Here is a 13,250-nt window from a genome sequence, read left to right as displayed (position 1 = left end):
AGAAGGGACCACATCTCACTCACATCTCGGCCTCCACTGCAGGGATGTGACACTCCTCATGGAAGGCTCTGGGGCAAGTGTCACAGCAGAAGAGGAATCCTACATTCTGGCACACCTCACATTCATCTGAGTTCTGCATGGAGAGAGTAGAACATTCACATCACTGGGAGATGAGACCCACAGAGCCAGTACTGTGGCAATCCTCGATGTGTGGCCTTTACATGAACCTGCAAGGGCACAGATGCTTCTTCCTGAGACACTAAGGAACAGCTTAGAATGTAAATTGTGGAACAAGACTTGCTGCTCTTCAGTGAAGTTTGATGGAAGGGAGCCATGAACCAATCCCAAAATAATCTTCCTTGGGAAACCAAAGATTCTGGCACAGAAAGACTAGCAACCAGATTTTACATAATCTAACTAATTTTTCCATCATATACAATAAAATGAGTTTCTGAAATAAAACATTAAGTTCATTTTTCCATACAGCAATGGCATCAACTCATCAAAGGGAGATGCACTGGAATCTAATTTGATGGAATAAACTAAGAGAATATCACATCTTGTAATTGAGCCATGAACATGCAATGAATTGAAGAAAGGGTCTGGAGATGAGTGTTTTAGACAGTGGGTTCTGTATCTGGAGAGCCCTGCGCCTGTGGTGGGTATTCTGAGAAGACAGGATATGAGTACAGATGACCAGCCAAGTGGGTACAAAGCAAAGGACTCTATGGCTGTTGGAATCTTGTAGAAGATTCCACATGACCCAAGAAAATGCACATGTAAGGCCTAGAGTCACCATCTCTAAAACTCAAGGTCTGTATTCATGGCAACCACCCAGGGTAGAAACTAGAATGGTTTTATTTGTGGACCTTTGAGCATGTCTAATAGAGATTATATTGATTACACTTAGACCTGCCCACTGTGGGTTCCTGGAGCATTGCATGGAGAAAGTGCAGTGATCATAAACAAACATTAACTCGTTGCTCTGTGCTCCTGGTGGTGGATGTAATGGGAGCAGTTGTTTTATGTTTCTCCCACTTCGACTCCCTTGCAAGGATAGCCTGGAGCCTAGAACTGTGAGTCTGTTGAGCCCATCCTCCCTTAAGCTGCCTTTGCCAGGGTATTTTATCATAGCCACAGGAAAAGGGAACTGAGACAGAGACCAAAGCTCTGCCATCATTTTCTTGAAACACAAAAGAGATCTCTGTTCTATGGAAGAGAAAAACCTTCCCAAATCAATGGACATTGGACTTCTTGCCAGGTCTAACACAGAGTACCTTTAGTCAAATTTGGCACAGTCACATCTGATGGGCACAGCAAAAACAAAGCTGAGCCATATTTGATTTTTATCTCCACCTGTGGTGTATGTGGGGGCTTTTAATATTTGTACATATGGTCTGTATTCTTTCAATTATATTTTAAATAAATGCTGATTGGTCAGTAGCCAAGCAGGAAGTATAGGCGGGACAACCAGACAGGAAGTACAGGTGGGTCAATGAGAACAGGAGAATTCTGGGAAGAAAGAAGTCCTAGTCTGTAGTCATGACCCAGCCACAGAAGAAGCAAGATGTGAGTGTCTCGCCGAACAAGGTACCAAGCCAAGTGGCTAACATAGACATGAATAATGGGCTAATATAAGTTATAAGAATAAGTAAATAAGAAGTCTGAGCTACTAGGCCAATTAGTTTATAACTAATGTAGACCTCTGTGTGATTTCTTTGGAACTTAATGACTGCGGGAACCGGGCAAGTCAGAAAAATCTTAGACAACACATACTGGGAATATTGAATTGATGGAAAATATTTTATGAATCATTTATGCCTTCTCCCAGGAGTGCTGCTTCTAAACATCCCCAGGAAAGTCTTGAACATACTACCTCTCCTGCTTATAAGGAAATATCCTTATCTACCTCCAAGGTCTTCCTTGAGGTTGTGACATACATAAAAAACCAGAGGTCTATTTATGAGGCTATGAGATATTGTTAAAGCATCTGTTCCTGTAGTTACTTAGGACCAAGATAATCAAAACAAAGTAACCTTTAAAAGGTCAACAAAATTCGGTGGGCTAGATGAGTTGGCCACAGATCAGATTGCAAGCCTCTTCCCACCCTACACTCAGACAATTATGTGGCATATACAACAACAAAGTTAGATTATCTGAAGTTATACTCATTGTCAAAGTATGGACTAAGGTGATGATAAAAAGAATGAGATGTCAGGATCTCCTTTCTTAGAGAAGTTAGCAATACAGTGTCACTGTGGTGTAGTGTGTCCAAGGAACAACAGAATGCCAGGATTAGATATATAGAAATATAAAATATAAACATTGTATTATACCGGAATTTGAATAATAACTGCAGCAGCTTTGGCCTGAAGACTTCTCTTGGGATGCCTCTAAATTCTTAAAAATCGAGTTATAGGGTTAATGAGTAAAAATAACTTTTTAAAAATGATGTCAAATCATGAGAGATAATGAATGGAAATGATAACTCTGTTCTGTCATCATTTATGAATGATGACTAAAAGATGAGCTAAAGGCACTAAGACACATGTCCCAAAACAAATATGTTATGCTCTATGTCTTGGAACAACATGAATATATGTCTGATTACTAAATTCTGCATAAACAAAGCAGCACTTTGACTGAGAGTCAGTCAGGCAGCAAGATTCTCCTGACCACCATGGCCTGGCTTACCTTCTTCCCTTGCCAACTCCTAACATCCTCTGCTGGGACCTGTCTACCACCAGGGATGGCCCCCAGCACAAATTCAGTTTTTATCTAGAGATGTTCAATTTTGACAGTATTTGTAACTGGTTGCTGCAAATTAAGATCTGTTTATTAAAACCAATAGGCTGTATAGAGCATTGCTGAAGAGAGCAATGTATATCCACTGTGTGGTACACAAACACTCGTGTGCTCAAGGTGTATAAGTGGTTTATGACTGAACCACTGCTGTGCGGGAGGAGTGGCACAACACCAACATTAAGGCTCAGTGTTAGGCACTGCCTGGATAGCAAGCAAACTTAGATGTTTTAAGTGGAGTGTGTGGATTAAGGCACCCACTCAGGAGATTAAGGCAGAAAAATCATGAGTTTAAAGACAAGTTGAAACCTCTGTACCAAAAACACATAACTGAGACGGTCTAAAACGATCTATAAGTTCTCTGCAGCACTCTCCTCCTATGGGTGAAGCCCCATAAGTAGCAACCCCTATCATTCATGATTGACAGGTTACAGTTCTCTGTCACCCAGAGAACTATTCAAACGGGTACCTCACAACCTCCCTTGGGAAGCTGGTGGAGTTTTCCTATGGTCAGTTTTGACACAGGAACCAGCAAGTGTCTGAGTTTTCTTGAACAGGAGCACATGGGTTACTGGTACCACCTTCAGAAAGAATGGTGACAGAGAACTGGGTGGTAACTCTTTGCCCACATAGAAAACTCCCATGTCAGACATGGTAAAGCATTCCAGGAATCTAGGCACTGGAAAGTTGAGACAGGAGGATCAGGAGTTCAAGGCCATCCTTGGCTACATGTTGAGTTTGAAGTCATTTGAGCCTACATGAGATCCTATCTAAAAAAAATCAAAAAAGATGAGAGGGAGGGAAATGAGGAGGGATGATGTGAAAGAAAAATCACCCATGTAGTCCAAGGGCTTTTGGGAAAATTCTACCTTCTTGTGGCCGTCTAAGGGACAAACAGGAGACTGACCTAGGACTGGTCCACCACTGAGTGAATGGTGGGAAGAAAGGAAGTAGGCAAGGTGAGAGGGTCAACCAATCTGTGCCCTCCACCATCTCTGCCTTTAGGAGAAGCCTGACCTGAGGCATCAGTCTTGTTGGTTTTGCTCTATCACCCAAACTACTGGACCACCTTCCTTTCTGGGTCCTGCTCCTCTTCCTCCTCCAGACACAAAGGTTGAAGTTCCTTAGATTTCCATCCTTGGCCACATTCTGTCCATATGATCAGAGTCACTCTCCAGCTGCAGGTTTCCCTTTGTGTCCTCAGCTCCAGGGTGTCTCATCTCTCCTCTGCACCCCTACATGTTTTAATGCTCAGCAATGTCTTCTCTAGGGTCCCCTAGATGCACCTCAAACTCATCCAGCTAAACTGTAGCCATCGTCCTGCTGCACCTTCTCTTTCTTCGACATTTCTATTTTAGAAAACATTCTTTATACACCTCAACCCTAGGAGTCCACCCTGCTTCTATGCTTTCTCCCATTTCCCAAATCCATCCAGTTCCTTGTCCTCAGAACACTAATTATTAAGTTTATTTAAAATTTTGCTTTGTTTTCCAAAATCCACAAAATACAAGGATGCTGGTGAGCACAGAACATTGACAGGACTGAAGGATTTGGATGTCTATTCTTGCTTGTCAACTATATCTGAAATGAACTACAGTCCAGAAATGCAGGACACATCTGTGATTTGAATCTTGAGGCAAGAAGACAACATGCCTTTGATCAGGATTTTGAGCCAGAAAGACACATGCATTTAATTCAGATCTTGAGGTGGGAAGATATATCTTTAATCTGGGCCACAGCTTCTGTTGGAAACCCATATAAGGACAATGGAAGAAGGAAGAGATCACTCATTCTTCTCTTCCTGCTTGCCCTTCCTTGTCTTGCCAGCACATCCTTTCCTTCGCTGGCACTGGAACCTACTTCTTTGAGCTTCTAGTATATACAGAGGACCAGCTGAGACACCCAGCCTCATGGGACTGTGCAACTACTAGATTCTTGGACTTTCCATTTACAACTAGCCCTTGTTGAATTACTTAGACTTCAGTCAGTAAGTCATTCCAATAAAGTCCCTTTATGTGTAGATAGATAGATGATAGATGATAGATGATAGATGATAGATGATAGATGATAGATGATAGATGATAGATGATAGATAGATGATAGATAGATAGATAGATAGATAGATGATAGATAGATAGATGACAGACAGACAGACAGACAGACAGAGTATTTCTATGAATTCTATGACTCTAGAGAACCCTGACTAATACAGATTTTGGTGCCAGAGTGGTTCTACAAAACAGAAGTAGAAGGATGAATCTTTTAAGTATATAGAATAGGTTTTTTTAATTCACCAGCCCCTTCAGGTACTGAAGCCTCTCCACAGGCACTCCATCTCCTGGGAGCTCAGAAAGTACTGAAAGCCAATAGTGGGAACTGTATTACAAACTTAAAAATATAAATATCCTTGACTATCTAGATTAAGCAATTGTGAGTGGCAAAGGATTTGGTGACCCTATGTATGAAACTTTTGACAGTTTGGGAAAAAATAAGATAAATGATGGTACTGGCAGGTTGCTCTTTGCATCCCTGGATAAACTGATAAAAGGATAGGAATGAGCCCCATTACAAAATTAAGCAATTTCAGAATACAATGAAGGACAATGAACTTAAAGCTGACCTGCTCCAGATGTGAATAAACAGTCGAAATGTTTCTAAGAGTGCCCTGGAAGAGAATCTTCCCGCCAGTAGCCACAGAGCTAAAGTTGTGAGCAAACTGAATCTCTTATTATAAGGTCACCTGAATTAGAGCCTGAATTCCAGTCGACTCAGGGGGTCATCAGAGAAAGTTAGGACATCCATCAGTAAATAATGGGATCTTATGTCTTGGGGTGTAAATGTGTGGGAAGACCCTACTGAAGCTGAGAACTTTGAACCCTCAGATTCTAAAGGGTTTATCTCACCTGAAGTAGTACTCTCAACCCCACCCTTTCACCTTTCACTGAGGTAATTAATCATTCAGTGTCAGCTAAACCAGCAGTGACTTTCTCTGAAAGAAATGCCAAGCAAGACAATACTGATGTCCCTCAAGGCCTACCAGTAGCTGCCTCTAGACCTATAACCAGACTCCTAGAGCAGATGTAGAAAGTGTAGTCTGTGAAAAAAATGTGCCACACTACTAAGAAGCTTAAGGATTTTGCTAATTCATTCAAGCAGAAATCTGGGGAATATGCATGGATATGGATCTTAAAGGTGTGGGATAATGGTGGGAGGAGCATAAAACTGGATCCAGCTGAGTTTATTGGTAGGGGCCCACTGAGTGGAGATTCTAGGTTTAATATAGAATATCACACAGTTAAAAATAATATAGGTGTCAACAGCTTGTTTGAATGGTTGGCGGAAGCATCTATCAACAGCTGGCCTACTGAAGAGGAGTTGGAGATGAGTGATATCCCTTGGCTCAGTGTTGATGAAGGGACTATGAGGAACCTAATCCTCCACAATGGGAAGGCCCTGAAGACACGCCCCTCACAAAATCCTATAAGACACAAAATGTGGGAGGGGCATCTGCACATTTGAAGAGTTTTGTTGTCACCCCTTTCCTTGTGCCAGACCTTTGGGTGGAGATGGTCTGCTGCTCAACTGGACAAATTAAATGCAATGATTTAATTGGAACAGTTCATAGCACTGAGTCTCCTGAGGCTATTGTCAGGTGACTATAGCTATCACAATGGGCAGTTAGACAAAGCAATGTTCATAATGGCTGAACCTGTAATGGTCAGCTTTACAGTGGCCTTATTCATATGGACCTTTGGTACTGACTAATCAATCATGGTGTTTCCAGGCATGAAACAGATAAGAAACCTACTGCAGTTCTGTTTGACCTGTATAAGTTGAAAAATCCTCAAATATATAAAAGGAAGGCTACATTGGGTCATGGCAAAAGGCAATACTGGCCAGTGATGTGGGATTTCCCTCTGTATGCTGTGATTATCATTAATGAATAAAGAAACTGCTTTGAACCTATAGCATGGGAGAAGTTAGGAAAGTAGGGAAAACTAAACTGAATGCTGGGAGAAAGAAAGAGGAGTCAATAGAGAAACCATGGAGCCTCTGTTGTAGACAGACAAGCTGAAACTTTGCTGGTAGGCCATGACCTTGTGGTGTTACACAGATTACTAGAAATGGGTTAAATTAAGATGTAAGAGTTAGCAAGTAAGAAGCTAGATCTAATGGGCCAAGCAGTGATATAAATAATATGGCTTCTGTGTGATTATTTCAGTTCTGGGCAGCCGGGACAAACAAGCGACCTTCCTTCAACAGGCCTTGAGCTACTTTGCAGATCCAGTACGTCTTGAATCAAAGGGTAGCCAGGTTCCCCTGAGAAAGGATCCCAATAAGACACCTATAATTGCCTTTTCCTTGGTGCCTGTCCATAAGGACAACAAGAAGCAATTTGCTTTCAGTTGGCAAGACCAGCAGTACACCTTTATAGCTTACCTCAGGGATATAATAACTCTGCTGCCCTGTGTCATAACTTAGTTAGAAGGGATCTTGATTGTCTCTTCCAAAAAATATCACACTGGTGCACTATACTGACAACATAATAATTGGGCCAAGTGAGCAGAAGGTAGCAACCACTTTGAACTCATTGGTAACATATGTGTGTCAGAGAATGGGAAATAAATCTAGCCAAAATTCAAAGACCTTCTACCTCAGTGAAATTCTTAGAAGTCCAGTAGTGCGAGACATGCAAAGATATTCCTTCTAAGGTGAAGGATAAGTTATTGCGCCCGGTTTCTTCCACCATCAAGAAAGAAGCATGAAGTTTAGTGGGCTTATCTGGATACTGGAGACACTTGAGTGTGTTACTTCAGTCCATATATCAAGTGCCTCAGAAAGTTGCTGCCTTCGTGTGGGGCCTGAAAGAGGAGGAGGCTCTTCAGCAGGTCCGGGCTGCTTTATTACTTTGACCATATGATCCAGCAGACCCTATGGTACTTGAGGTGTCAGTGGCAGAGAGGGATGTTGTTTGGAGCCTTTGACGGATCCCTATAGGTGAATCACAGAAGAGACTTTTGGGATTTTGGAACAAGGTTCTACCGTCATCTGCAGACAACTATTCTCCCTGTGAAAGAAAGCTTTTGGCCTGCTGTTGGGCCTTCGTGGAAACTGAACATTTGACAATGGGCCACCAAGTTACCATGTGGTCTGAACTTCTCATCATGAGATGAGTGTTATTGGACCCATCAAGTCATAAAGTAGGAGGTTCACAGGAGCAATCTGTTATCAAATGGAAGTAGTATATGCGTGATTGGACTCAAACAGGTTCTGAAGGCACAAGCAAGTTCCATAAAGAAGTTGCAGCTGGGTGGTGGTGGCAGTGTATGCCTTTAATCCCAGCACTTGGGAGGCAGAGGCAGGCAGATCTCTGTGAGTTCAAGGCAAGTCTGGTCTACAGAGTTAGTTCCAGGATGGCAAGGGTTGTTACACAGAGAAACCCTGTCTTGAAAAAAAAGAAGTTGCCCAAATGCCTATGGTTCTATTCCTGTTACAATGTTGTCTGCTGCCAAGCACGCACCTATAGCTTTAATGAGGCTCCCTATGATTGGCTGATTAAAAAGGAAAAGACTAGGGTCTGGTTTATTGATGGTTCTGCATATTATGCAGGTGCTACCCAGAAGGGGGGCAGCTGCAGCATTATAACCCCTTCCTGAAACAACCCTTGAGGTGGGAGTCCCCTCTGTGTGCTGTGATTACCATTAATGAATAAAGAAACTGCCTTGGCCTGTTAATAGGGCAGAACTTAGATAGGTGGAGAGGACTGGACTGAATTCTGAGAGAAAGAAGGGTGGAGTCAGGGAATGACATGGATCTGCCTCTGGAGATAGATGTGCTGAAACTTTGCTGGTAGACAATGACCTCGTGGTGATACACAGATTAATAGAAATGGATTAAATTAAGATGTAAGAGTTAGCAAGTAAGAAGCTAGAGTTAATGGGTCAAACAGTGATTTAATTAATACAGTTCCTGTGTCTTTTTTTGGTTCTGGGCAGCTGGAATAAACCTTGCAACAAACCCTGAAAGATATTGGTGAAGGAAAATCTTCACAGTGGGAAGAACTTCAGGCAGTACATGTGGTATTACAATTTGTTTGGAGAGATGGCCAGATGTGAAATTGTTCACTGATTCATGGGCTGTAGCCAATGAATAGGGACTTGGAAAGCACATGATTGGAAAACTGGTGAGAAAGACATCTGGGGAAGAAGTATTTGGATAGAGCTCTCCAAATGGGCAAAGGATGCAAAGATACTTGTGTCCCATGTAAATGCCCATCAAAAAGTGACTTTAGTTAAGGACAAGTTCAATTATTAGGTAGCGGTTAGCCTCTTTCCCCAGATATTCCTGTCATTGCCCAATGAGCCCTTGAACAAAGAGGCCATGATAACTGAGACGGGTTATGCCTGGGCTCAACAGCATGGGCTTCTGTTTACCAAGGCTTATTTTGCTACAGCTGCTGCTGAATGCCAGGTCTGCCAACAGCAGACCAACATTGAGTCCCAGATATGGCACAATTCTCTGGGGTGACCAGCGAGCAACCTGGTGGCAGGTGGATTACATTAAACAATTTCCTCCACGGAAGTGACAATGCTTTTTCCTTACTGGAATTGAAACTTATTCTGGTTAATACTTCTGCCAAAACCACCATCTGTGCTTACAGAATGCCTAATCCACTAACTTGGTGTCCCACACAGTATTGTTTCTGACCAGGGAAGTCACTTCACAGCCAGAGAAATATGACAGTGGGCCTACAGCCATGGAACCCACTGATCTTACCATCTTCCTCACCATCCTGAAGAAGCTGATCTGAGAGAAAGACAGATTGGCCTTTTGAAGACACTGTTAAGTGAAAAATAGGTGGCAGCAGGGTGGAAGGTTGGCATAGGGGTCTCCAGAAGGCAGTATATGATTTGAATCAGTGTCCAATATATGGTACCATTTCTCCCATAGCCAGGATCCACAGGGGTGGAAAATAACTTTGCTCACTATCATCCTTGGAAAGTGTTTGCTTCTTTTTCCCGCATCCCTAAGTTCTGCTGGCCTTGAAGTTTTGGTTCCAGAGAAGGGAGTGCTCCTGCCAAAAGCCACAGAAAATATTCCATTGAACTAGATCTCAGATTTCCCGCCCTGGCCACTCTGGGCTTCTATCACTTTTAAACCAACAGGCTAAGAAAGAAAGAACACTGTTAGGGGTGATAGATCCCGATTACCATGAGAAGATTGGATTGCTGCTCCACAGTGGCAATAAGAAGGGAAATGTCTGGAGTGCAGGAGATCCTTTAGGGTGTCTCTTAATGCTACCATGCCCCATGATTAAAGTCAATGGAAAATTACAACAACCTAATTCAGGTAGGATGACAGAGGGCACAGACCCATCAGGAATGAAGGTATGGGTATTTTTCTGGTAAAAGACCAAAGATCTGTTGACAGGCTTTCCTCAGGTGGAGGAAATACAGAATAGGTAGTAGAGGAAAGTAGTTCTTTTTTTTAAAACTATAAACTGATTGGCCCATTATCTCAGGCTTCTTATTAACTCTTATAACTTATATTAGCTCATTATTCTTGTCTATGTTAGCCATGTAGCTTGGTACCTTTTACAGTGAGGCAGTCACATATTGCTTGCTCTGTGGCCGGGTCAGGACTGCCAGAAAGTAGTTCTAAAGACCATCTAAGAGCACGTGATCAGTTGCAGAAACGAGGATCATAACCAACATGAGTGCTTCTGTTGTATTTTGCTAAGAATATATTTGTGCAGATATTTATTCTTTCAATATCCTTATCATATATTGTAACAACTAAGAGAATGCTAATAGAATGTGCCCTAAGGGACATTGCCACATATTCTAAATTTAAAATTCATTTGTGTTTGTATGAGGGATAGTTATGTCATGTTAAGTATAAGTATAACCTGGTTTGCAATAGAGATGTATATTGATACAAATTTAAGATCAATTTTGTTTTATATATATATACATAAATATATGTTCTTGATTAAAGTATTGTGTTTGTGCAGCTCATGTGAAAATTTAATGCATATTTAAGAAATATACATTAATAGATAATCATCTATACTAGACAAGCTTATAGTCATGTTAGGTTTTCTAGATATATAGAGATATATTTCAGTTAGATAGATATTCTTCAAATCTTTCAGAGAACTTCAGAATATGGCATTTAAAATGTTTAAATTATTAACTTAAGACTTTTCATGACAATGAAACTCATCTGTTCCTGGCAGCACCAATCTACTTCAAGAGGATGTTGGGCATCAAAGAGGGTCCTTATGGAGCTTGTTAGCCATTTGGGCAAGAAACTGCTTTTGCCTGGACTGCTTGATGTTATGCTGTATGAACTGGGCATGCGGGACCCACAAAGAAATGACTGCTGAAGTTGCCTAAAGATTGTGAGATGGTCCTTTAGGGTTCCTGCACCATGAAAGAGTCCGCCAGACATTCTGCAGGACACAGAAGAAAGTGACTGTCAAACTGCCAATATAGGTGGAACTGTCTTTGAAATTTCCTGCTTCATGGAAAAGTCTGCTGAATACTATGGGCATGTAGGCTGAAGATGAATACCCCGACAGTACAGAAGAACTTTGGGTAACTATCCAAGCAGTAAGATATCTCTGTCAATTCTAGAGTTTTGTAAGTTGCTTACAATGAACTTAGCCAATATTATATCTTTCTGGAGTCTTTGATGGGGTTGAAGAATAGATAGTTATGATTATAGTTTTCCTTAGTTATGATAGGAGATAAAGTAGATATAAATATTGTAACTATAATTCTTGCTTGATAACTGTTTTGCTATATGCAATTTTACTCTGTTAAAGTTAAAACCTTCTTTTTTATTTAAACAGAAAAGGGGAAAGGGTGTGGGAAGTCCTTCTGTCTATGTTTTGCTTTTATTCCTTAATGAATAAAATGAATTTTATTCATTAACTGCTTTGGGCTGATAGCAGCACAGAACAGAAGTAGGCAGAGAAAACTAAACAGTGCTGGGAGAAAAAAGGCAGGGTCAGAGAGGCATCATAGAGCTGCCAGAGGGGAAAGACGTGAGCTGCTAGCTGGAACCTTGCTGGGAGGCCACAAGCCTCATGGTAAAATATAAAATAATAGAAATGGGCCAATTTAAGATTAAAAGTGAGCTAGAAATATGCATAAGCTAATAGGCCAAGCAATGTTGTAATTAATAGTTTCTGTGTGGTTATTTTGGGGCTTAGCAGCCGGGAACAAACAAGCGGACTCCAACAACACAGATTAATATATAATGTGCTTGTGAGTATACATGGCATAGTTATATTATGTTTAGGCATTATTATGACCTGGTTCTTGTTTTTATTTGAAAATTAATCATGACATAAGGAGATATGATTGTGTGTCCAGTTGACAAGAGGTGGATTGTGGTGGCTATTCTTGGTTGTCAAGTTGACTGTATCTGGAATGAACAACAATCCAGATATGGAGGTACATCTCTGATCGATCCAGATATTGTGGCAGGAAGACAGACTGCCTTAAATCCGGATCTTGAGGTGGAATGACACACACCTTTATTCCAGACCTTGAGGCAGGAAGATACACCTTTAATCTGGTCCAAACCCTCTTCTGGAAGCCTAATAAGGATATGGAAGAAAGAAGGGTTGGTTCTTCTTTACCTTCTTGCCCTTGCCTTGTCAGCACATCCATCCCTTCATTGGCACTGGAGTGGAGCCTACTTCTTTGTGTTTCCAGCATGTACAGAGGACTAACTGAGACAGCCAGCCTCATGGGACTGAGCAACTACTAGATTCTTGGACTTTTCATTCACAGCAAGCCTTGGTTGGGTTAGTTGGATTGAAGCCCTTAAGTCATTCCAATAAATTCTATATATATTACAGTTATTAATATAATTTATTAAATATTTTTGAAATTTATTCACATATACATACATATACATATATACACATACACACATATGTATATATATATGAAGAGAGTGATTCCTTCTATAAGTTCCGTGACTCTAGAGAACCCTGATTAATATAAATGGTTTACCTATGCTTGAAAACCATCCAAGGTGACCGAGGGAAAATTCCTTGTGAATTGCTCAGTGGTAATGGTTTTGATCCTAGCCAGATGGGTCCCTGATGGCTCCCTTCAGAGTAACCCCAGGGAATTCATGAGGCATGAGGACCAACTTACTCTGCAGGCAACTTTCTATACGAAGTGGAACGATCCAGACCTAGCATTTATGCATGAAGTCTGGCCTGTTCCTCCTGAGCTCTGCATGCACTTTGGGATGCATGCTGGGATGTGTTCTTTACATACACTGCCTTTTACAGATGCTGTCTCCTCTCATAGTTGCTCTTCACCCTTCATCCACAGCCAGCCATGCCCACTGCCACTCCAGGCTCTGTCCCAGGGACCCCAGAGATCTAGATCTCCATCTTCATCCCTCACCTTTAGTGTAAA

At 41.5% G+C, this 13,250-nt stretch overlaps 1 protein-coding gene across 6 annotated transcripts in view; it reads right to left on the bottom strand.

Moving 5' to 3' along the window:
* Positions 1-13,250, bottom strand: part of LOC119821523 (nuclear body protein SP140-like) — a 78,879-nt gene that overhangs the window by 27,695 nt on the left and 37,934 nt on the right. For all 6 annotated transcript variants that reach the window (XM_038340595.1, XM_038340592.1, XM_038340591.1 and 3 more), the window contains one exon: positions 24-133. In XM_038340595.1, the coding sequence (XP_038196523.1) occupies positions 24-133 (110 nt within the window). The remainder of the gene's footprint in view (positions 1-23; positions 134-13,250) is intronic.

Source organism: Arvicola amphibius, chromosome 8 (genome assembly GCF_903992535.2).
Source record: "Arvicola amphibius chromosome 8, mArvAmp1.2, whole genome shotgun sequence".
NCBI classification, from domain to species: Eukaryota; Metazoa; Chordata; class Mammalia; order Rodentia; family Cricetidae; genus Arvicola; species Arvicola amphibius.
This window is presented reverse-complemented; position numbering and strand designations above follow the sequence as displayed.